The sequence below is a fragment of the Cloeon dipterum genome, chromosome 1 (genome assembly GCF_949628265.1).
Source record: "Cloeon dipterum chromosome 1, ieCloDipt1.1, whole genome shotgun sequence".
In the NCBI taxonomy this organism is placed as follows: domain Eukaryota; kingdom Metazoa; phylum Arthropoda; class Insecta; order Ephemeroptera; family Baetidae; genus Cloeon; species Cloeon dipterum.
The window spans coordinates 33,203,458-33,227,391 of record NC_088786.1 but is presented as its reverse complement, the minus strand read 5'-3'; the positions used below and the strand labels follow the sequence as shown (position 1 = coordinate 33,227,391).

At 46.2% G+C, this 23,934-nt stretch overlaps 2 protein-coding genes across 5 annotated transcripts; both read right to left on the bottom strand.

The window, feature by feature from the left end:
- Positions 1 to 39: 39 nt before the first annotated feature.
- Positions 40 to 23,862, bottom strand: Dhc64C (dynein heavy chain, cytoplasmic). 4 transcript variants are annotated; one of them, XM_065486983.1, is made up of 41 exons: positions 23,475 to 23,862; positions 23,126 to 23,213; positions 22,893 to 23,066; positions 21,789 to 22,836; positions 21,108 to 21,416; positions 20,918 to 21,053; positions 20,537 to 20,775; positions 20,350 to 20,484; positions 20,236 to 20,265; positions 19,691 to 19,762; positions 19,231 to 19,638; positions 18,846 to 19,112; positions 17,358 to 18,404; positions 16,728 to 17,084; positions 16,500 to 16,672; positions 16,108 to 16,441; positions 15,668 to 16,054; positions 15,450 to 15,610; positions 14,990 to 15,369; positions 14,364 to 14,785; positions 14,175 to 14,298; positions 14,036 to 14,124; positions 13,793 to 13,822; positions 13,303 to 13,538; positions 12,791 to 13,163; positions 12,366 to 12,737; positions 12,154 to 12,313; positions 11,380 to 11,953; positions 10,587 to 11,124; positions 9,808 to 10,340; positions 8,752 to 9,478; positions 7,930 to 8,475; positions 7,130 to 7,693; positions 6,906 to 7,070; positions 6,110 to 6,676; positions 5,419 to 5,835; positions 4,366 to 4,677; positions 4,172 to 4,312; positions 1,507 to 1,672; positions 867 to 1,411; positions 40 to 560 (listed from the first exon to the last, which is right to left on the bottom strand). In XM_065486983.1, exons 1-41 carry the CDS (start codon positions 23,728 to 23,730, stop codon positions 120 to 122), a joined length of 14,043 nt encoding a protein of 4,680 aa, XP_065343055.1. In that variant the 5' UTR covers positions 23,731 to 23,862; the 3' UTR covers positions 40 to 119. The 4 variants fall into 4 exon arrangements, with proteins under 4 accessions (XP_065343055.1, XP_065343077.1, XP_065343067.1 ...); XM_065487005.1 differs by lacking the exon at positions 13,793 to 13,822 and having other exon boundaries at positions 23,475 to 23,861; XM_065486995.1 differs by lacking the exon at positions 20,236 to 20,265 and having other exon boundaries at positions 23,475 to 23,861.
- On the bottom strand, positions 1,679 to 4,162 carry LOC135941473 (uncharacterized). The gene is made up of 2 exons (XM_065487041.1): positions 2,261 to 4,162; positions 1,679 to 2,061 (listed from the first exon to the last, which is right to left on the bottom strand). Exons 1-2 carry the CDS (start codon positions 3,693 to 3,695, stop codon positions 1,898 to 1,900), a joined length of 1,599 nt encoding a protein of 532 aa, XP_065343113.1. The 5' UTR covers positions 3,696 to 4,162; the 3' UTR covers positions 1,679 to 1,897.
- Positions 23,863 to 23,934: the final 72 nt, after the last annotated feature.

Sequence of the window (23,934 nt, the reverse complement as noted above, 5' to 3'; positions counted from 1 at the left end):
AAGAAACTCCGGGCAAAAATTTAATGAGTGCAAAGTATATTCTTGATAGTTTCTAGAGATTTATTTTTAAATAACGAACAAATTGGAAAATAACAAAAAAGTGTAATAACTTCCACCAATTAGTTAAGTGCAGTGGAGGTGAGAAGGGCGACGCCTCTCTCATAGAAGCTGTGCGGGTCCTGTCCTGGTGCGATGTTGAGGTCAACCGTGAAGAGCAGCTCTGTGCGCGTCGAGTTGAGATAAACAGGCAGCGAGAGCTTGCCCTGGGCGCGCGGATCCAGCCCTGAGGAGACTCTGGCCCAGCGCAGAAGGGTCACAGGCAGGTCCATCATGATGGTGGAGGTCAGATTTAGCGTGTTGGTTCTGCACTGCGCGCCCTGCAGCTTCAGCCCGATCACGGCGAAGCTGCAGTCGTCCTTGACGTACGAGTTGTCGTCCGTCATTGTCACGTCTAGGATCAGCTCCTCCAGCGACCAGCTGTTGGCCTGCGCGATGCACTGACGCGTCGCAGTGATGTACGCTTCGGGGTTAAGCAGACCTCCCAGCCACACATGGAACTTCTGAAAAAATAAAACCCAAAAAATCAATAACAAACTAGTGGACAGCAGAAAATCGAAATGTTGTGCTATTTTTGAATAATATTTTTTATCACTTTATAATTTATGGAAAAATTATTAATAAAATTTCAAAAAAGGGCTGGTTCCTTATTTTTCTTTGTAATCTCCTCTTAAATTCTAAAACTAAAATTTTGTTAGGACCACAGGACCAGGATATTGAAATTCAACATGTCCTTAATCACAAAGAACCTTTAAATATAGATATTAAGCTATCAAGAGCATCGGAAGGAAGTCAGCATTTGTACAAACCTTGAGTTCTTTGGCACCACGTTGGGACACGAGCTGGGACACCTCCTGCAGCTGCTTGATGCGCTGGGCAAAGTCAGTGATCCACTGAATAACGGTGCAGCCCCTGGGCACGGTGTAGCGGCGCCAGCCAGGAGGCAAGATGCCCCTGACGAGCTCGCTGAGCATGGTGCGGTGGTAGTTGGTCTGCTTCTTCTCTCCCTTACAGATGAGCACCACGTCCTCGAGGTCGTGGATCACGTCCTGCAGCAGGCGGGCGCCAGAGTTGACCTCGCGCTCGAAGTAACGGTAAAGCGGGTCCTTGATGTTCTCGACCGTGCGCCGCAGCGTGTTCAGGCTCTTGGGCAGCAGTTCCAGCCAGGTGGTCGCCGAGTTGTGCAGCGTGCGCATCCACAGTGGCCGGCCGTCACCCTCGCTCAGTGGCAGTGATGCCTCTAGGCTGAGAGCGCCATCATGACCACTGCCGCCGCCTTCCTGGCCCGTATACGCCAGCTCATCGTCGTCCTCCAGCTGCTGCATTTTCAGCAGCTTGCTCACCAGGTCCGTACCTGATCACACGCAAACACAAAATGATTAGAATTTTTGTTATTTATGACAACATCATAAAATAATAATTTTTTATCTTAAATTCAAACAGAATTACCTCTGGTGGTGAGCAGAACTTTCTCCGCGTTGTTTGGCAAACCAAGCCAAGACGGGGTCTGTCTGTCTGACAAGTTTTCTACCCAGTGCAAGAAGTTGTCCCGTCGGAAGCCGTCCGGCATTGTGATGTGACGCCCACCAGCTGTTCCTCCATCAACATTGGCGACCTACGGAAATGTCACTTTATTTAAATCTTGCAACGAAACAAAGGAAAAATAATATATATGTTGAAATGATGGAGAAGTAAATGATTGGACTAACCTGGCATTTAGAGTTCTTCAAGAAATCAAATTAAAGTCAGTTGGACAGTTTATCCAAATTTTAAGTTTTATTAATTTTTTACTTGCCATACAATGGAAGCACATGACAAAAAACTGGGAGATATTTTAATATCAGTCAAGAGCCCTTTGGTTGATTAATTTAAAAGTTCTATGATTCAGCAGGTACTTTGGAGTTAGGATAACTTGTCTCAGGTTGTTGGCTTTGCGGCAGATTGCAAGAGCGAGCAGCACCACATTATTTACAAAGCTGAGTTCCTCGTTGGGCAGAGTCTTAACTGAAAGATATTAAATAAATAATTAGTACTTTATACACGAATAAATCCAAAAATTGAAAGCGTTTGGAAACTCACGCATCTCTTTTAAGCATTACAATTATTACCATTGAGGAAAACGCAGTGCACGAGAGTTGCGTGTGGTGTCCAAACCCAAACAAACTTGATCGGGCTAGCTTTTTAAGACAACACTACTACTTACATTCCAGGTAACTCAGTTCTGGTGCGATGACCTGCTCATCTTCAACGAATTGTTGAACCAACTTCAGTGAGGCCAAGTTGATCTCAATAAATTTGACTGTCAGCCGCTCCAAGTGCGGTGCTGTGAGCAAACTGATCAGATTCCTGTTGCCTAGATATTGGGCACGGTAGGTGATTTCCCTCAGACGTTCAGGGAAAATCGCGAGCTGCTCTACGACGTCAAGTTTTTCTAGATGTGGACACATACTGTACAAATCACCGGAGAAAATCGGTAGCGCATGGTCCATGGAAAGGGATTTTAGAGTGTTTCCAAACACTCGCAGCAGTCGTTCAAAAGCCAGTTCGTAGTTGACACGATGATGGCTGCCCACAGAGTGTATCGAGAGATGCTCGATGTTCCGCAATTCGAGGAGAGAAGTCGTGCTGTCCTGAGTGTCCAGGGATCGCAAGTGAAGTTCGAGGAACTTGGCGTGTTTTGAGTGGTACTTAGCCTGTGCAGATGTCATGTAGCGGCGCACCACGAGATGTTCGAGTTTGCTCTCACGATTGGACAGTTCACGGCCGTTGATGGTGCACAAGTCATGGCAGAGATCGTTTAAATGCGGGGCTGAGTTTGCAGATCGTACGAGCCGACCCACAGCTCGCAAGAAGGGCAAGCGTTTAACGCAGTGATGAACGAGCTGGTTGTACATCACTTCATGGACGCCGTGCCTGCGCTTCCGGCACTTTGGAGGAAATGGTGGCTGCTGCACGGTGAACAGGAATTCTTCCAGTTGTGGTGATTGCTTGATGACGGAAATGACGTCTTCAACGTCCAGATTACATGAGATCTCACAGCTTAAATGGACCAATCGACGCAGATGATGGCATAACGATGAAAGCTGTTCATGTCCGAGAGAGCAGCTTGGCAACTCGAGGTGAAAGAGTTTACTCATCTTCAAGATGGAGGTAGGGAACGGGCAACTATAAAGGGCTGATGGAAGCCGGCCTAAAATATGTTGTCCGATTTGCAGTTTCATGATTGTGTTACAACTGCTAGCTTCCAAGTTAGAATACAGTTCAAAATACATCATTTTCCAAAAAGGCTGACTTGTGCTGTCAAAATATTCATTTTCCTGGCTGGGGAACCATTTGGAGGATATGAAATTAAGTTCTCGGAGACAATTCTTCGTTAGAGCCAGCACCGCTGACCTCATCGTTAGGCGAGAAATGAGATCGGCTCCAAATCGGCCATTGTTTGCGATCGCCAATTTCTTCAGCAAATCGGTGCGGACGGACACTGGCAGTGCAACTAGATTTTGCAAGTCCAAGGACAGTTTGCTTGACTCCCGCAATGACTCCAATATCGTGTCCATACACAAACACTGCAAGGTTGAATTAAATTTGAACTTCGGGACGGAAGCCTGCAGGGGGTGGTCATTCGCAGCATCCGACATTTCGGTGTACGTCCTTCTGTCTTCTTTTGGATCTTCTGACACTTAAAAACCACTCGTTAGTTTGTCTGCGGGGGATGCAGGTTCAAGAGTCGAGATCTGCTGGTTTTAAGGCGAAGGAACTGCTCAAATTCCGACCCGAAAAGACGCCCAGGAAAATTCACAACATTACCGCATCTACCATTTGCAAAATACAGAGCGTCGCGCTACCCTATAATATTAAACACCCCCATCTTCCAAACAGGTCTCACCTGAATGGGCTTTAAAATAGTTTCCCACCAATTGAATGTAACATCTAAAAATTGGCGGGAAATTAGAGTAAATTCAAAAGTAGAATTAACCTTTGGAATTGTAACGTTTGAACTCAAATTCGCAAATAAACTCGCAAATCCTTGTTTATAATGCATTTCCCCCTCCCGAATTTGCAAATTTGCCATTTTTTTCTTTTGTTTTCATTTGAGGGCGGTAGTTAATCTTACCAATGCGAAGTCAGGCTCGAAGCTTCGCGGGGTGAAGAGCTTGTTGAGGAAAGAACTCAAGAGTCTCTGGTCAAAATCGTTGTCAATTTTGCCTCCGTAAATACACTGGGACAGCAGGGTGACCAAAGCGTCCCAGGGAACCTAAATTCCAGCATTGAAGTTACTTGGCAAGATTTTTAAAATGACATTCTGACCTTCTCAGGCGGCAGGTTGGTCCGGCCCATCGCGGTGGCCTCGATCCAGGTGTCCAAGGTGTCGCAAGCGACCCTGAGGTCGGACTCGTTGAACTCGTAGTGCTTAGCCCAGCCGAGGGGTGCGTACCGAAGGCGCTCCTGCACGATAGCGTGGAACCAGGCCAGCAGGAAATAGAGACGAGCTCGCTCACTCGGGGCCTTCATCATGCGTGAGGCAGGGATGGTGTTGAATGTGCGGAGCAAGTTTGCCCTGATGCCAGGTGGAGGCTCAAATACAATAATACGACCAGCACGAAGCAGATTCACAGGCACCTGAAATTGTTTTCGAGTCAAAATGTCATGTTTTTTTATAACAAACCTTAACATTAAAATAGAGAAAAGAAAAAAATACCAGGACTAGTTAAAAATTAAATAAGTATTAAATAAGGTGAGCAAGTTATTTCTTATAATAATAGAACAGCAATTCACAATTTTTTGCTTAAGCCCCTTGTAGGGCTCAAAGTAACCGATAGATGGCAACACCAGTTACTTGAGATTTTAATTTGATTTCAGACTCAATCCGGCAACTGCTGTGAATTCTATACTCGAAAAAATTTCTTTTGATGTGCTGGAAACATAAAATCAGTCCAACCAACCGCCATATATAAACGTAAGCAGATTATTTTATTTAAAAAAATATTGTTTTAACGCCTTTACGGCAATTGGCTGAACCGATTTTTTGTTAAAGAACATCACCAGAAACATTTTAATTGCAGAATATAGAGCAGCAGGATCAATTCCTAAATCGTAGATAAAATGTTTTAAATTGTAATCATACAGTGGCGCCATCTGCTGGTGGCTCAATTGTAAAAGTAGTAGAAGTATACATCATTCCAAGCTACTAAATATGCTAAATATAAAAGGTGTTTCCCAACTCTATGGTATAACTATTCTTGTGTTAAGCACCATAGGTGTCTAATAAATATTATAATCTAATCTTATTTCAAATCGTTTACAAATCAATATGAAAAATAAAAAGAGCTTGAGGAATGCGAAATTAATAATTGCTCTAACCTTGGGATTAATTTCCATGGTGAGGAAGAGCCTAAAGTTGGAGTGCGGCTGCAGGCTGTGCAGTTTCTTTTCAAGCTGCACCAGCCACTGCGGTGCCAGGTGGACGTTCTTGAGAAGCACCCAGCGGCCCGACTTGGTGGCCATGTTGATGGCCCTCTCGGCCTGACTGAAGCCCTCAGCGGAGCCAATGGCGATGCTGGCGCAAGGTCGGCCCAGCTCTGCAGCCAGGTCATCCACACGACCGGAAGCATCGAAGCCAGGCACAGAACACAACAGAGCTGGCACGTGCGCCTTGTGCTCTGCCTCAACAATCGATGCCAGGTCCAGTTCTTTCTCGGCTGAGGCCATGAAGTTCTCACCCAGCACTTCCGATACGAAGATGTGTGCCGCCGCTACTACTCGGTCCTGTCTGAAAGCCTACGAGACAAATTTTTTGTGCAGGATTTTCCAATGCAAGAAGGTAAAGAGAACACACATTTATTGTATGATTTTTTATCTGGCTGATGATATCAAAGAGAGTTCAAGCAAGAAAGTTTCCAGGCTGAATACGAAAAGAAAAAAATTACGGAACAATTTCCAAAAGGAGATTTTACGTCTATTTAGGTTATATTATAATTTGAGTATATTAAAATATATAGAAAAGCACCTATACATCAATCTAAAACTGTATTTGGTGGCGAGCAGTCCTTACCTGAATGACAAGCAGACGATGCATGGCCTGTCCGATGGGGCTGAGAGGCTTCTCCTCGTCCCACAGCTGCGGCACGCACACCTCAGGCGTGCCCTGCTGAAGCCAGGCGCCGAACTCCGGCATCTCTTGGATCTTGTGCGCTAGGTTCTTGAACGCCGGCAGACGTAGTGAGAGACGCTGCATGGCCTCGAGCTGCTCGGTGCTGAGGCCTTCAAGGGCAGGCGCCTTTGTGGCCAGCACGACGCCCTCCTTACCTCTGAGGAAGAAGGCGAACTCCGCATCAAGGCTCAGCTCCGATGGCACGCCTCGCAGGTGGATCCTGCACAGCAGAATGGCCAGCGTGAGACGGTCATTGTGCAGCATGCCCCTGGCCACGCGCTCGTAGCACACGTTGAACAAGTCACCAGTGATGGTGGATAGCCGATGGCCGTAGTCGGTTACGCTCTGCAGCTTTGGGTTGTTCAGCAGCACAGAGCTGAAGATGTCCAGGAAGAACTGCAGCGAGTATTGGTAGAGGAAGTGGATTTGGTTCAGGCTGTCCATCGTGAAGTACATGTTGCTGCATGCCTAGAAATAAGCAAGCAAATTGAAGGTTGTCAGGATTGCAATTTCATATCTATTTTTAGTTAACTGAATTTTGGGATTTTATTCAATGAAAAAATTTATTTATATAAATATGAAAACACTTAAACTGATCAAAATTATAAAATTTGTAAATTAAAAAAGGTCTAGCAAAATGTCACTGTAAAATAATGTGTTTTGATAAAATATGACATAATTAACACTCTAGACTTACCTGTGATAATGGCATGTATTGCTGGGACACAGCCTCAATCTCTCCAATGACCTTGTCTGTCTCTTCAACCTTCTTGCTGATATCTGCCGCCTCATGCTTCAGAGTCTCCAAAGTGGAAATCACACTGTCGTCGTCCAAAATCTTACCCTTGGCGTCGTTCAGTGCCTAAAATATCGCTCGACGTAAATATCCATGTCCTTCAATAGCTATGAAAAGTGATATACCTGCAAGAGTGACTTCTCCAGCTGCCTGAGCCTGAGGTGGAACTCGCCCTGCAGTTTGAGCAGGTCGGACCGCTTCTCGTCGATGTCTGGCCGCTCGGCCTTGAGTACTTGGTTCAGGCACTGGCTTTGCAGGGATGACCTGGTCACGGTAAAGTTGACAAAGGTCACCCTGGAGCAGATGTCAGGCGGGAACTCGACGGTCGGATCCCTGGTGGAGAGGAAGATGACGAACGAGGGCGACAGATCAATGTCCTGGTCTCCCAGCGTGATGAGCACGCGACCACCTGTGCGGCGCAGCTCGCGGTTCAGCACAGGGTTGAGGATGGGGTCGTAGTTCTCCACATCTTGCACCAGAAGGGGGTTGCCAAAACGCAGTGCCGACTCGAGATTCTTGCGGAACGAGTCGTCCAGGAAGCTCGTCTTGGTGATCTTCTTGTCCTTGAACTCATTCATGATGAAATCGGTTGCCTGGCCAGACGGGTCGATGATCAGCGGGTAGCGGTTGAAGCGCTTCAGCATGATCGCGTTCTCGGTACACAGGTCGTCTGTTGGCAGTGCATTCGCCTGACACAAAAACAAATTCAGATTTTACTTCTGTTTGTACTGTCCAGAAAGTGTTTGAGGAAGGAATCACTAAGAATATTAGGCACTTCTTTCAAGGTTGTAAACAAGAGAATTAATTTATTTTTGTACATTTTTAAGAATTTTAAACTTGTTTCGAATTTTCGTATTTTTTATTGAAAAATAAAATTAATGTAAATATCAATTTACAAAATTCCACGCAAAAAATTTATTCCTACCTGCCAGCGCAGCCTTTCGTCCGGATTGGAGAGGTACTCTGTGCGAGCGATGTCCGGTCGGAACTGCAGGCCGGCCTGTTGCAAGTGGTGGATCCACATGCCAAAGAGGCTCTGACGGTAGTGCTGGTCAAAGTAGCCAGCGTAGGCGAGGAAGGCTGACGAGAGCAGCACATCGCCAATAATGGTGGACATTTGCGACTTGAACGTCTCGCTAGTTGCCTCCCAGCGGATGCGCTCAATGCCCAACGATTTGAGCAGCGCGATGGAGCGGTCCACCTTGGCCTGCACGTTCTCCAGGTCCAGCTTGATGGCCTGCGCCTGTGAGATGAGCTGCGCGTACTCCTCCTTGTAAGAAGCGATACTCTGCTCCAACTGTGCGATCAGCTTCTTCACACCCTCGCCCTTGTTGGTGTTCTCCGAGGCCTGCGACTCCAACGAGTTGAGCTCCTCACGCAGTGGCTCCACCCGCTTCAGCATGTCCGCGTACTCGATCTGCGCGATGGCCCATTTGACCATGGGACCACAAGCCATACTGGCGCGGTTAACCTGCGAATCAAAAAGCCAATCATATGAGTTAAAAAGGTATTTTCACAAAAAAAAATAATAATTTAAATTTTGAGGGTTCATTTTTCAACAGATAAAAGACTATTTTAAAATAGAGCAGCTCTAGGTTCAATACAATTTTTAAAATAAAAATATAATTTTATTTATATTTTCCTTTCCTCTTATAAAGAGAAATCTACCTAGGCCTGATTTAATTACTAAATAGCTGAATTCTTTCATGTACATTTACAGTAAATAGATAGTTAAAAATTAGCTCACCTTCTCAAAGTTGTAGTCAGGATTGCTGAGGTACCTGGTCCTCATCTTCTCGCGGACGTCGTCTGATATATTCTCAGTCTGGAAATTGTTGACGATAGTGTTGATGAAGTTGTCGCGCATGACGACCGCACGGATGGACTTCCAGTCAGAGGCGTTCTCGCCAAGAAGCAGGCAGATGGACTCGAGCGCCACCTTGACTAGGGCTGGCGGGTTTGCCATAGACCTGACCTCGACCAGGTGCTGCTTCTTGATCGACTTGACGGCCTGCTCAGCCTCCTTGACAGCGGGCTCGACGAGCGCGAGGTCAACCATCACATCCTGCTGCTTCTGGCTGATCTGCACAGTCTGGATCTCGAGCGCTGCCTGGATCTCCTGGCTCTGCACCTTCTTCTGCTCAGCCTCCTGCTGGTCCTTGACCATCTGCTTCAGCTTGGCATTGGCAGCGTCGTTCTTGGCGTTCAGCTCGAGCGACTTGACCGCCAGAGACTTCTGCATCTCTTCCACTTGCTCTACAGTCTCGGCGATCTTGCTCAGGCCGACGTTCAAGTGCAGCTGCTGCTCTTCCAGGTCTGACCGCTTCTCGTTGTACAGCTTCACAAAGTGGTTGATAAAGTCGAGGTAGTGGCGCGGAGTGATGGCCATCGTGCGTCCACCACGCTTCGCCAGCCTCACGTTCGCTTGGTGCAGCGTTTGGTGCACAAACACAAATGCGTTGATCACCGCGTCCCTGGAAAATGATAAAAAAATATTTTAATTTAATCTTCTAGAAATCTGTGTTCTGCTTATTTTTGCTTTTAACATAAATTATTTTAGCGCTCACAAAACAGGCTTTTAATAAAATTTTGGCAAAATAAATTATATCTTCAATTAACAAAAACTTGAACGTAACTGCATGTTTGTGTACACTAATTTTGAATTTATATATCACGATATTCATTCGCGATGTTATTAGGACACACAGTTTTTGTTATTTGTTCGCAATCGCCTATCTCAAAAGAGACGAAGCAATTATTAAAAAAATTTGATAATAATTCAGAGTCAGGAAAATGTTTTTACCTGTGATTCGGTGACGCAGGCAGCATGGAGCAGGTGGCGGGGAAGAAGTCGGGCGCCTTCCAGGTTGGCCGGTCCAAATCGATCTTGCTGGTGAACTCCTTTCCAACTTGATAGAGCGCAGTGTCGGACCAGTCGCCAAACCAGTTGAGCACGCACCTGTTGAAGAGCGCGGGCGAGGTGGCGGCCCTGTCCTTGAGACCCTCTGAAGACGGGTTCATGGTGAAGACGACATGCAGGTTGCGCATCACCTGCCCGGTGAACCACTTGTACAGCTCATCGTGCGAGTCGAGCATCAGGCCCTCTCTTTGGGCGCCCTCCTTGCATTGAGTCATCAGGGTTGTGTACTCGTCGCCTTCGAACAGGCCAGGAACCTCGCCGTTTGCCAGCAGTGTGTTCATTCTTTCCAAAAAGCCAGACTCAAGCACGTTCGATTCGTCCAGGATGAAGGCGATCTTTTCATCTTTGCAGCCAGAGCGGCGCAGAACGGACCTCAGGTCTTCATCGAAGTCCTCGCTGGTATACTTGTTGTGAGCCTGAATTCATAGATATGAGGGTTAGATTAATTATTTTCATACAAAGTACAAAGCAAAACAAAACCCCTAAATTCATTGTCAGACTTCATATTTTACATGCTCCTTAATTAAAAAAAAGATTTGAAATTCATGATCAACTATAATAGTTTGTTGAACAATAAACAGAGCAATCAAAGTCCATCATAAAATTTATTCTGAGGATCTGATTGTAACGATGAATGATCAGTATTAAGTTGCAGACAGTACCTTGATCTGGAAAACGCTGAGTCCATTCATCCAAGCGACAAAGCGGCAGATTGTAGTCTTTCCTGCTCCAGACACGCCGATCAACAGCACGTGGCCCTGCGACTGTCTGAAAATCCTGTCAATCCTGAGCGCGTGGTCGAGCACCTCGTCGAACAGCACAAGAGGCACGTCCAGCTCCTCCTCGTAAAAGATCTTGAGGCGGGCGGTGACGTATTCGCGCAGCTGCAACCTGTCAACCGGAACGTAGTCCTTGCTAAGCCAGTTGGAGTAGAGAATTGGCCTGAGCAGGGCGGTGCTGTGGTCAGCGCCGGGGAAGTGCTTCTTGGCCACTGCGTCGATGTTCTCGCTGGTCCACCTGCGTTCCGTTTCATCGACCAGGCGGTCTTGGAATAGGCGCAGAGCCTCGTGGGCCCAGAGACGCACCAGACCCTCTACTGAGAGGCTGTCCAGCGGCCTGATGGCCTCGCAGATGCCGCGGACCCAGCGGGTCATCTCACGCGGAGAGTACACATAGTGAGGCTGCATGTCCTGGGTAAATCTATGGCAGAATTTAATTTGTTTTAAAAACATGAACTTTGCCACAGAAACATTATGAACGCCTATATCAATTAGTGCTTTAAAAATTCGATAAGTTCAGGGTGATTAATTTACTCTAGTAAAGGCGTCATAAATTTATATTCTCTTAAAATAATATGCCCTGTGATTATTTTCATAACTTAATTTCCATATTTGAGGACAAAATTAAAATTAAATTTAACAGAAAAATAATTGAAGGGGAAAAAATCATTCTAACCTTTCTTGCGATGACAGGTAGAACTCAACCATGGCGTTGGTGAGGGGCTCGGCAAATCCTCTGAGGGGCGGCACAAGGCGCAGCATGGCCCTGCTGAAGGTGCCGTAGATCTGCTTGAGGGAAGTCTCGCCAGGGTAGTCGACGTAGATTACAGGTACATGTCGCAGGAGGCGGTGCGAAAGCGGCTTCCTGCCAGGGTCAGTGGGCGGGTTACACGCGCCCACGAACTGGATCCTCTCAAGGGCGACCCACGCCTGGTCTGACGCGCGGTAGAAGCCCTTCTGCTCGACCAGCTGCCTGAGGAAGGAAATGACCCTCTGCGTACCGTACTGGTCCATGTCTGGCAGGTTGATTTCGTCGCAGAAAAGCACCAGCCAGCGGCCCAGCTGCACAGGCGCCAGTACCACACCGTTTGGCGTTTTGCGGTACTCGCAGTAGTGGTCAAACGTCTTCAGCAGTAGCTCGGGAGTGGTGGCAGAGGAAAAGTTGAGGCCGACCACCTCCATATCAGGCAACGCGCGCAAGGCGGAGAACAAGGTCATAGTCTTGCCGGAGCCAGGAGGACCGCAGAGAACTGAAACCAGCGTTTATTAAGATTAAGACACACACACAGAGGAAAAGAGAGTAAAATTGTTGTCAGGAACAAAAAATTTGATGTCAATGTTTAGCACATTTGAAAATATTTCAGGGAGTTTATATTGTATTGCATTTAATTTCATTGCATCATATTGTGTAAATATTTCTAAAATAATTTTTCCAAACACTGATACTCACCAAGAGGTTTGTGCTCTGCCAGCCAGGTGTAGAGCAGAGTCTCGTGCCGGACAGTGTCCAATGTGGGCACAACCACATCTGGAGCGGCGACTTTGTGGGTCTCCACCTCGATTTGAGGCACTTTGTTGGACCACGCCTGCCACTCACCCTGGATGCTCACCTACGCACAAAAAAATCATGAATTGAATTAGAATATAAAATGGGTTATATACCTCATAGTCAATGATGGGAATGTTGTTGGACGGCGGCAGCGGGATGGTGGCGACAGAGCGGATGAAATCGCCCAGGTCAGAGCGCACCTTCAGCTTAGCGTCACCGGCAAAACTCCAGAGTAGAGCGTAGACCAGGTAGCGCTGGATGTAGTGTTCAACCTGCTCAGGCGGCAGGGGGAAGTCCAGGTGCGAGTGGTTGTACTGCAGGATATTGCGCACGCCTTGGTTCAGCATTGAGAACAGCGAATTGAGCGCCCGCAGCCGAGTGAAGTCCATGATGTGCTCTTGCCGCGTAGCAAACTCCTGGCAACGCACGACCAGCCCGTCAGGAGCGAAGAATGGCTGCAGGATGCTGGCGGTTTCTCTCTGAACCTAAAGAAAATGTATTTCATAGAATTTTTAATCAATTAAAAATTTCTATTTACCTTGATTGCAGGAGAGACGTCTTCATCTTTCTCCTTCTTGAAGCTAGCCTCCTCCTCACCCTCGTCGAGAGAGTGGTGGCGCAAGCGGTTGAGGAAGTTCTCAAAGATCATTTCAGTGGAGAGAACGTCCTCAGAGAACCAGACCATGCCACAGCGAGACACAGTGGCGAGCGTGGCGTATTTGAGGTCCTGCACCTCAAACATGATCCTGACGTTGGGCGGCAGGGAGAGACGCTCACCGTTGGGTAGGGTCAGCAGCTTGTTGTCATCCAGTACTGAGTTCAGGTTTTCCACCCACTCCGGGTCAACGTCGCCATCGAAGATGATCCACTGACGCTTGTTGATTTCTCCACGAACGTTGTCAATGATTTTTCTATTTGGTAGTAAAACATATATGAGCAAAGATTAAGTATCTTCAAGGCGGAGACCAGTTTTTATAATACTAAAATGTTTGAGAGGGGAATATGTAACGGTCGTTCAAAATTGTATTCAGCAATTTCAATTTTGCATACCTCAGGATGTGAGTGAAGAGTCCATCAGTCCACTCACGGGTGTTAGGGTCAAGCACACCGTACAGCATTTCCTTGCTCATGGCCTTTGGATCGATGACGTGAGCGACACCTTCAACCCCTTCCAATCGCTCAAGGGCTTTGAGGAGTACCCTCCAGGCTGTGCTCTTGCCTGAGCCAGAGGGCCCAACCATCATCAGGCCGTGGTTTAGGCTGCAGATCTGGTATAGCTGAAGGACCTGTAAGTTTTCAATCGTGAGTAAGAGAGCTTTTGATTTGCCCGACGATTTTACTAGTGAAAAAACCGTGTGATAAATGTAATGTTAGAAATCTTTGAGCTAGAAAGGCTTGTGAAAAATGACATTAAAAAATCGAAATGATGGAAGAGATGAATAATCTTGTAGTGCTGAATTTGAGTAAGCCATTCAACAAGTGCAGCCCAAGCGAAAAAAATGGTGTCTGTTCAAGACTCGAGTGCGTTTTAGTCTCTTACCTTCTCGCACCATCCCTCGCCTAACGCGTCCTGTGTTCGAGCACAGGGAGAAAATGAGTAGCCTTTTATAATACAGAATTTTATTCACAAACCAATTTGCAGTGGTTCTCTTGATTTGTTAATTTAACTTTGCTATCAAGGCATTCCGTAAAATGCAACTATAATTAAGTGCACAAAATTGCGTTTGTTAGTAGGCCAATTTTCCATAACAAAATAACCCATTTAGGTAAAAAAATGCTCTACCTTTTCCATCCAAGCACCCCCTTGCTCTTCGCCTTCTCCACACACGAGGAACTCCTCCTGGCAAACTTTCCTGATTTGATCCTTAAGGCCTAAGGAAAAATACATTATTTATGTGAGATTTCTCTTTAAAAAATATTACCCTTCATTTCGGCTCTTGTGTATGCAACGTTGGGGAACACATCAGACAGCAGAGAGAAGAGCAATGGAATGTCCTCTGCGACCAGTTTTGGTACCATAGTTTCGCACACAGACTGGATCAAGATCTGCAAAAATGAGAAAATTGTTCACAGTTATCAAGTTATATTTTAAATATATATTTAAAATTCACCTCCTGCTCAGGAAGGTTTTCAGCTATGGCATTTTCATCAACCGTTTCATTGCCCCTCGCTCTCAGATCTTCTCGGACGCGCTGGATGCGGTCTCTCTTAACGTTGCCAGCTGATACAAGCACGGACTTAAGAGCTCTCAGTCCGAAATCGTAATGCGACTGGTTGGAAAGCTGCTCATCGCAGAGTTTGAAGAAGGGCACAATCTTTCTAGCCAGCGTCTCAGCGCTGCGGAAGCCCTGAGAGAACAGCATCACCTCGGCGATAAGCTGTCTGTCCGGCTGGGTCATGGCCAGCGAGCGGAACAACTTCTTCAAGTTGTCTGGCAGGTTGGAACGGCCGGCGTAGCCAGGATTCATAGTGATGAAAATGGCCATGTCTGCGCTAACCGTCACTTGCTTGCCCACCAGCTCCACGGATATATCTAAGGAGATGATTTAAAATTAATAAAAAATCTAACAACGCAATTTAATTTGTATAACAGTCAACTGTGATAACATAATAATAAAATTAATCTAGGTTCAGGTCTGATCTGACGCCATACTTATGAACTAGAATTCAAATATTTTCAAAATTTCAAAGCTTAATATCAAGGGCAAATCCTAAAATTACTTCATTCTCAACTTACTGCTATCCTTGATCTCTTGATTTGACTTAAGAGCCTCCTGAATGGTCTGCACCTGCTGCGAGACGGCAGAGAGCATTCGCTCTTCAAGACGATTGAACTCGTCAAAGCATCCCCACGCGCCGACCTGGCAGAGACCGACGAAAATTCTGCCCATGGCTTGGAAGTCGAACGTCTCATCACAATTGAAGACTAGCACGAAGCGGCCAAGCTGATGGCCCAGAGCCTTCACTGACTCAGTTTTACCAGTGCCAGCGGGACCGAAGGGCGATCCTCCAAGGCGAGCTTCAAGGGCCTGAGTCATGGTCAGGTAGCAACGGTCTGTCAAGGGTGTTTGCACAAGCCGGTCTTGCACTCCCAGATATTCAAAGCCATAGAAGAACCTACACATAAATTTTGGTTTATTATTTGTACAAAAAACCATTTATTGACCATTTATAAATTTAAGTAATTAATTATTTACTTGGCGTTTGCCATATGAATGGTAAGCTGCTGCAGTACATCAGACTGTCTGGGATCAAAGTAGAATCTCATTTCAGTCAACCACTCAAAGGCCTTAGAAGAGTTAATCTTCCCAGAAATCAGCCTTCTGGTGACTGTTCTCTTGTGGACGAATTCATTGATCTGCAAAACGCAATGAATTAAAAACTTGAGCACTTTTACTCTGGAAATTCAACCCACCAAGTGCTCTAGCTTCTTTCTCCTAAGCTGAGGCTGCTCTTGCAGAACAGAGTCAGCGAGGACATTGAGAGTGCTCTCGACCTGGGTCAGAACTCTCTCCATTGGAGCGGAACTTGAGGAACTAGACGACTCCATCTGCTTAAGGGCCGCTTCAACGTCCTCAGACCACAGAATCTGGGCAGCGAGAACCACGATCTGAGCCTGGTATTTGTCACACCACTGCATGTAGAGCTGCGGGTCGATGGGTCCTTCCTTGAACTGCTTGATGTCCTGGACAGCCTGAGCGAGGCAGGACGCTAGAGTCATCCTCATTGCCTTTTCTACCCTGGTGAGCCATTCATTTATCTTAGGGTGCTCAACTGTCGACACTGGTTCAATAAATATCACCTAAAATTACATAATAAGATTGAAATGAATTTTTTAATTAAAAAGATAATTACTTCTTCTCCTTCACGGGAGGCAATGCCAGTGATGATGGTGCTGTCCTCATTCAACAGGATGGCAGCCACGCCAGCAAACATTTTCTTGAAGTGCTTCTGCAGGCGGGCGATGTTCTTACTGTTGCCGATGATCTCAAGCAAATCTTCGTCGCCAACAAAATAGAAGCGCGGGAAGGAGGTTCTCTCCCTTTCCAAGTACTCGCCCAGCGCCTTCTGAATCTTGCCCAACAAATCGGCCAAGCGCTCCAGCGACCTTTGCACGGCCGGGATATTCAGTACGTCCATGACCTTGGGCGACTTGGCTACCTTCTTCATGAGGCCCAAAAATTCGGAGCTGAACAGAAATAGGACAATAAAAGGATCTGTTGATGTGTGTCTGGTGAATAACATACCTAATGCTTTGGAAACGTGAAGTTTCCACTGGCAAAAGGGTCTTGATGTCGGCACTGCCTGAGAAAATTCCTTCCAGATAGACCCAACGCCTCTGCACATCGATCCAGACATCGAAAAGAGCATTGATGCGGTTCAGTTTTTCTTCCCAGGTTAAAGCTTCTTCCTCGAAAACCTACCAAAGAGACATAAATAAAAATTCAATGATTTTCTGGCAGAATTTAACGCACTTTGTAGTATGGGGACAGCTTCATGGCCGCAAGCGAGTTGATATGCTCCTTGACTTTGTTGAAGAGGTCATCCCAACCCCTGATCAGCCGGCACTTGTTCTGGTAGTTAATGAGGTCGAGGTCGTAGCTAAGCCACGACTCGCGAACCTGCTTCAGGAATTCTTCAAGGGCCATTTCACCCTGGGCAACCAGAATCACGTCCTTGACGATAGACTCATTCTTGCGCAGGTCGACGTCCCACACCTGGCCCAGAGTCAACTCTGACAGAACCCAGTTCACCCTGAGCTGCCGCGTCAGCTGCTTCCAGTGACGCTCTTTCAAAGCGTCTGACTTTAACTCCACGATCGTCATGTTGACCTGAAGAAAGAAAATAAATATAAAACTATTGGCACAAGGCATTAAAATTGGAGGAATTTAAAATTTGAACTTAAAATAAACAATGTGTATTAATTATTTATTTCAGCGACTGAGACACACAAATGGTTATTTAATTTCAGAATTAGCTTTTAGATATATAAAATGTGAATATATAAGCATGACTTTGATTAGATTTTTTGAGACTAGTAAATCAGAATTGGAGCTCCCCTGGTGAAATATGACTTAAGTTTAAATATAGAAAATCTTCCACACCTTGGTGTAGTTCTGCAGGAGCTTCTTAACATACTCGTAGGAAGAGTACTGCCTCAGCCTGGCGGGCAGTTCCTTCAGCTGGCTCATGAGGGTGTCGAGCTGCTGACGCAGCTTCCTCGGCTGCACAGAGAGCCAGGGCTTCTCGCGCAATTCATCAATCTGGTTCCAGATCCTGGAGAGCTCAGACCACACGCCTCTGAGGTCTTGCAACTCTTCGTAAACGACATTCATGCGGTCCTCACTGGTGCTTATGCCGCCGGGCTCCTGCAGTTCAAGGGCCTCCTTGGCCTTGGCCACGTTGTCGCGCTCCTCCTTCAGACGGGCGTACTTGCTCTCGAAAAGTTGCAGCTGCTGCAGCGCCTCCTCAGGCCGCACTGACCCCTCAACCGGCTTGCCACGCTCCCACTCGTCGAGGAAGTCGTTAGTGCGCGACTCGACCGCCTTGTTCTCGGTCACAATCTTGAGCTGCAAGCTGGCCACCTGCGATTGGATGGACGAGTCCTTGCGCTTGATGATCTCGTTGAAGGCGCCCCACTCGCCTTCGATGTTGTCTGCGTGCAGCCAGCTCGAGGGGAACTGGAAGCGCTGCCGCTCGAGGATGCGTTGGCCCTCGCGGTAGGTGTCCACTAGTTTCTCCCAGCTGCGCATCTTGCGCTTCAGCGACTGCACGTACGTGATGAAGCTCACCGCGTCCGACGTGCTGGCCGACTCAATGCTCTGCTGTTCGAGATCGCTGCGTGACTTGGACACCTCGGCGTGGAACTCGACCATCTCGTTGCCCAGCAGTGAGCCAAATTTGCTCAGTGTCTCCTTATGCCACGAGTCGTACTTCAGTGACACCTTGCTCTGTACCTTGGCGTAGTCGATCACGATTGGGCCAAACTCCTTGCGTGTGTCTGTTGTGTCAAACGTGGCCCGCGACGTCTTGATGTCGCTAAGGCACTTCATCCACAGGCTGATGTCAGTGCCCAGCCGGCCGTACAGGTTGTCCGCCTGAAGGTCCCACAGCGCTTGGTAGCACAGCCACTCTTTCACATAGTTTTGGATCTGAAATCAGATATTTCCCCAAAGCGTGAGTTTAGATACATTTATAATTAACTGAACTTATGAATTGAGTTAAATATTTCAACAGTAGAAAATTTGGAATGAAGCAAAATGTAAAAAAAAAGGAAATTTGGGAAAAGAGAAGAAAAGGGGAATAGGATAAAATTTTCGCCTACAGGTTGACTATATATGATTTGTTTATTTGTGGTTATTTAAACATTTTAATTTTAAAGAAAATTTTCATTACATTTAAAAAGCTCTTTAGATTATCCAATTTTAGGGGGGGAAGCCTGTAAATATTAATATGTGATACAAGTTATTTGTCACCCCGCCCCCCCCCACGTAAAAATTCTGGGATTAATTAATGCTATTTAAGCTCTCTACAATAATATGAACTGAATTGAGGTTGAAGGTATTTAATTTAAAAACTTGGCTTTCTCTTACCTGTGTCCACTTGCTGATTACTGCTCTGTACGCAGCACCCAAAATGTTCTTGCCATCAGGCATCTTTGAGAGCAGGTTCCTGTAGGTCTGCGATGTTGGTTTGTCCAGACCAACTTGGTATCTGGAGCTCTGGATTCTTGTCTGACTTAGAATAATCGCCTGCCAGGCGAACAGCTGCCACTGGATTTGAAGCAGCGCTTCATCCACGTTAGGGTGGACATACATGGTTTGGTTTGTGATCCTGATCTCATGAAGATGAATTGTGATCTAAAAAAAGGAACATTAGTTTCAATATTTGAAACAAGAAGTGTTAGAGGACTATTTATTACTAAAATTAATTATTTTAATGAAAAGCTAAATTTACATTCTCAGGACTAGTTTCTACCTGTGGATCGCCTCCAGGCTTGTGAGTCGGCTTTTCAGGAGCATCTGTGTCCATGCTAAGATCAACCTCCTCTTTCTTGCCCTCAAGCGCCTTCGACCACGCCTGAATGCCAGCTTGCAGACGCGCTGCCAGCTTTTTCTCAACCTCCTCGTCCAGCCTGGCCACCCAGAGTTGCAGATTGGAGTACTGCTTAAGGCTCAAATCGTCCACGGCGTCCTGGATCTTCTTAAGTATTTCAGCAAAAGTGTTGGCAGAGTATGGACAGGTTTCCAGCGACCTGACGTCAGCGTCGAGCTGCTCCTCCAATACCAACAGGTCTTCCACCTTCTCTTGGAAAGTGAACACGGCTTCGGCAAATCGGTTCACATAAGGGTCAAGTTTGTAGCTTTCCCACACCAGACCGATGCCCTGTAGAAATTGGTTGTCAAGAGCCAATATTTGAGGATTTTTTTCGTTTTACCTCTGCAATCATAGTTTGCACGTCTTTGTGCAGCCCAGCGACCAAGAGGACAATGTTTGGCTTGTCCTCAATCTGAAACACGAAAATCAAGTTGAAAAAACTGAGCTTTAACTTTAAAACAAAATCCACACTGCATTTTGCTTTTGTATAAAATGTACAAAGTGTGTAAACTTCGAGCAAAAGGTAATATAATATATTCATTTCAAAAACAGAACCCAAAGAATGTCTATAACCTTTTTTCATTTGAAAGTAAAAATAGCAAAAGCATGTGATAACACTGAAATGTAAAGCCTGTACATTTTAAATAAGACAAATATTGGTGGTGGATGTCCTGCAAAGCCCACTGAACAGCCAAAAATTCAGAGAAAGGGTGTTGTTTTCTTTTCATGTACCAATCACCTCTTTTCAATTTGTATTTTGTGCCTATAGTCGAAAAAGCAAGTATTTTAACACTACAGGAAGAGATGAAGCACAGAGAGCAGCCTTAAAGGGTAAGGAAGAGGGTCTTGAAGAAGAATACAACCAACAACCATTCGACTCTCTACCTTTCCAGATGAAACGCTCCTATTGTTCAGCTGATAAAATTACCACATTTCATCATCAGAACCTCTCTCATTGCAAGAAATTGTAAAATTCAAAAAGAAGGCAAATCCGCTCACCTTTTCCAGGGTTCTTTCGTACGTTCGGACGCTTTCAATCAGAGAGATGGCGAAAGGATAGAGCTGATTTGCCTGATGAGCTTTGTTCACGATGGCCAATGGAACTCGGAAGCCCAAATTCTTCAAGTTGCGGACCTGCAGGACGCGACTTGTGAGAAGTATTTTACAAGATAATGTTGATTCTAACCTCTTTGCTCAAGGTGATAATTTCAGGCAAAAAGTTGACTTTCAGCTTGAGCACAGAGCCTCTTCCCGACCGACTGCGCTGACTCTCAATGGTGAAAATTCGGCCGGTCACGCCAAGATTTCTTGCTTGGACATTCCTGGACCAGTCGTCAAAAATCTCCTGAGTGTTCAGTTTAGCTCTGAAGCTGTCTCCGTCAGCCTTCAACTTCTGGCCTTCAATGTGGTTTTCCCAGCCTTTGCCTAAAATTTAATTCAGTGTGATGTGCTGTTAAATACAAAATCTTTACGTTCATAAAGATATGCCAAAAATTTTAAATTTCGACAACACAATAGACAGATTACTTTTATATTGTAAGACGGTGGTGTTTTATTTTTTAATTACCAAGCACATCCTCGACTCGGCGCAGATACGCAGTAAGTTGGCGATCTATCTGTCTGGCCCAAATGATGGATCCAGAGACCGGTGGCAAATCGTGCACACCGCTCATTCTGCTGGCCTTACTCTGAGGGTATTGGACCTGAACGAAAAATATTATATTTCATTAATTAAATTGCATCTGATCGATGCTTGCCTTGAATTTTTCGTGCAGGGCTTCAATGTCATCTTTGACCCGTTGGATTAGCTGCGTTTGGTACTCGCGGATGGCGCCTCTGATGTGCGGCCGCACAAAGAGAGCGTTGAATCGCGAAAAGATTCTGAACATCTCATTGGCGTTCTTGGCCGTTCCAAGCTGGTCGCGCAGCCTGGCCGTGATTCTGGCCTCGACGCGGTCAATGCGCTCCTCATAGCGGCGGACGGCTGCCTCCCACGCTTCGATGCCTTCGCGCGTGATGTCTAGGCAGTCCACCTCTTTCACATTTTCGTAGGCGACGTTAACTTCCTGCAAGAACAGAACATCGAGGAAATTATATTTAAATTCTAAAGACTTCTATTTTATAAAACTTTTAAAACCAAGTTTTAAATTAGAAAATCTAATATATATGATAAAACGATATTTAATTAGTCGGGAAAATACACGTAAATTGTGAAAAAAAATTGTCATGTGAAATTACTTATTTCCATGGAAATTTTTTAATGGATTCCGCACAGCAAGAAACCTCAGAAAGATTAATGCTATTAAATGGTGCTTGAAAAACAATTTATTAACAAACAAACAAAAACTTATCATTATTGATTTCTACCCACAGAAAATCCAAACCGAAGCTAAAAGTCGAGACTAAAATTATTGAATTATTTTGTGTTGTTTAGTTACCTCAATAGCACTGGCGTCGTTGGCTTCAAGGGAGAGATACTCCTTGCCGGGCTGCTGGCCCTCCTCACCCTGGGTGATGGCTTGGTTATCGCCCTGCTTGCCAGTGGGCCGCAGCACGCGCACGATCACAGTCCTCAACTGCTCGTGCTGACGGCGGAAGCGCCGCATGTGCTCCATTCTGGTCTGCAGTTTTTTGTGGGCCGGCTGCACGCGCCACACCATTTTCAGGTGCTCATCGCGCTTCTTCTTTACAATGTCTCTGAGCAGGCCTTGTAGCTTATCGTACTCGTCGTCCCAGCACGAAAAGACCTCAAAGCACTTGCTCATGACCTTGTCAAAGTCGTCAAAGGGGATGTGCATCAGCCGCCTGGTGCCAAGCACTTTGAGCAGCTGCGCCATCAGGTCACGCGAGATGGCCTCGACGAGTCGCAAGCAGCGCTGAATCGGGTACTTGGTCGAGCGGATTTTCCGCAGGTGGCTGAAGATGGCCGTCAGGGCCACCCTGATCCTGTCCAGCTCTGTCGCTGACAGCAGGTCGTTGATTGGAAAGTCTTTCATCAGTGGGTTGTAGTCATTGACCGTGGCCAGCGCCTGCTTCAACCCTGTGTCCGTGTCGAACGAGACTGTTGCATGGAAGCGCTTGCCGTGCTTCAAGATGTCAAGGGTCAGGGCAACTTCAAGGCTTTCTCGCTTCTCCTGGATACGCAGTAGAGCCCGCTCCAGGTTAAGCCAGAAGCTGATTTCCTGCAGCGCCGTTCCTGACGACGGATCGCGGTCCAGCTTGGTCACCTTCTGGATTTCTTTGATCCACCGGTTGACGCCGTTCTGCAGCTGATTGAGGAATGTGGAGTCCTCGGTCCTCTCCCCAAAATCGGCCACCTTAGCCTTTCTGTCCTCCTGCTCTGCGATCCTTTTGATGGTGGCGGACACTGTAGCGTGCACGATCAGCGAAATCTCAGGTATGTCGATGTTCTGCTGCAAATGCAGAAGTCCCATTTCCAGTTCAGCAATTTTCTTCTCCACCGAAGGGGCCATTTTATCGCCCTCCCTAAAATTTCAGAGCACCATCAGTATCACTCTCTGTTGAATATGTGATTGAGCGACCTGTCTGATCTGCCAGACTCCTTGATGTACGATTTGAAGAACGGAGCGACGGCGCCGCTGATGAAGGCGTGCAAGGTCTCATAAGGGGAGTCCTCACTAAGGTTCATCACTCGCAGCTGAGATGGAACGCTTTTGTCAGCTTCAATAACAGCAAACCTCTTCAGACAGACGAGACTACCAGTATTTTTGGTTTAATTAGCAAAACATACTTTTCTTATTTAAATTTTATTAACCTAGTCATTTTCTGATTCAGGAATTGCACCTCATTTGACAGGACGTACATGGCTTCTTTGTCATCGTCTCCTTGTTCACTGTCTTCCTCTGAAAATATGTATTTTTAAGAATCGTTTTATATATTCACACCTTTGCAGTTTTGCTGTGCAAAAAATTGATTGTGATCGGTGCCAACGACCTCTAGGCGTAATGGAACCGCCCGCGTATGACTCATCTCGGTGCTCAAGTAGATGACTTTATATAATCTTTAAAACCAGCTGACAAGTAGCCACGTCTCGCTGGTCCCATAAGCCGAATGCACAACGGTCCCAAAACTCATAAAATAAAAAATGATTTAAAAAAATTAACCTTTGAGAGCCTGTCGCTGAATGAACAGAGCTCTGGTCTGCGGATCCCCTATGAATTTCCGCAGCGGCTCCTGGCAGTCCTTGCTCTCAAGGCAGGCCCTGAGACTTGCAGAAGGTTGCTCGTCATTTTCTAGGAGTATCGTCACGCAGTGCTTCAAATAGCCGACGAGCACATTTGTGTCGGCGACTGCAACATTTTGGATCTCTGGTGGTGAGTCGCCTGCACCGCCGGTATCTCCCACCTCGGCACTCATCATGTGCCCTTTCCGCCCTTTGAAAGTGGCGAAATAGGCAGGATATTCACTTCCAGATGTGCTTTGCTGGTGGTCAACGTTGGCTCAGCGAAATTAGCGATGAAATTTGGCTGCTGTTAAAAACGTCAGTCGTTTACGCTTTACGCTTATAGCTTATAATATGATGACTGACAATGAGGAGTCGATCAGTCAAGTTGTCGAGTAGTC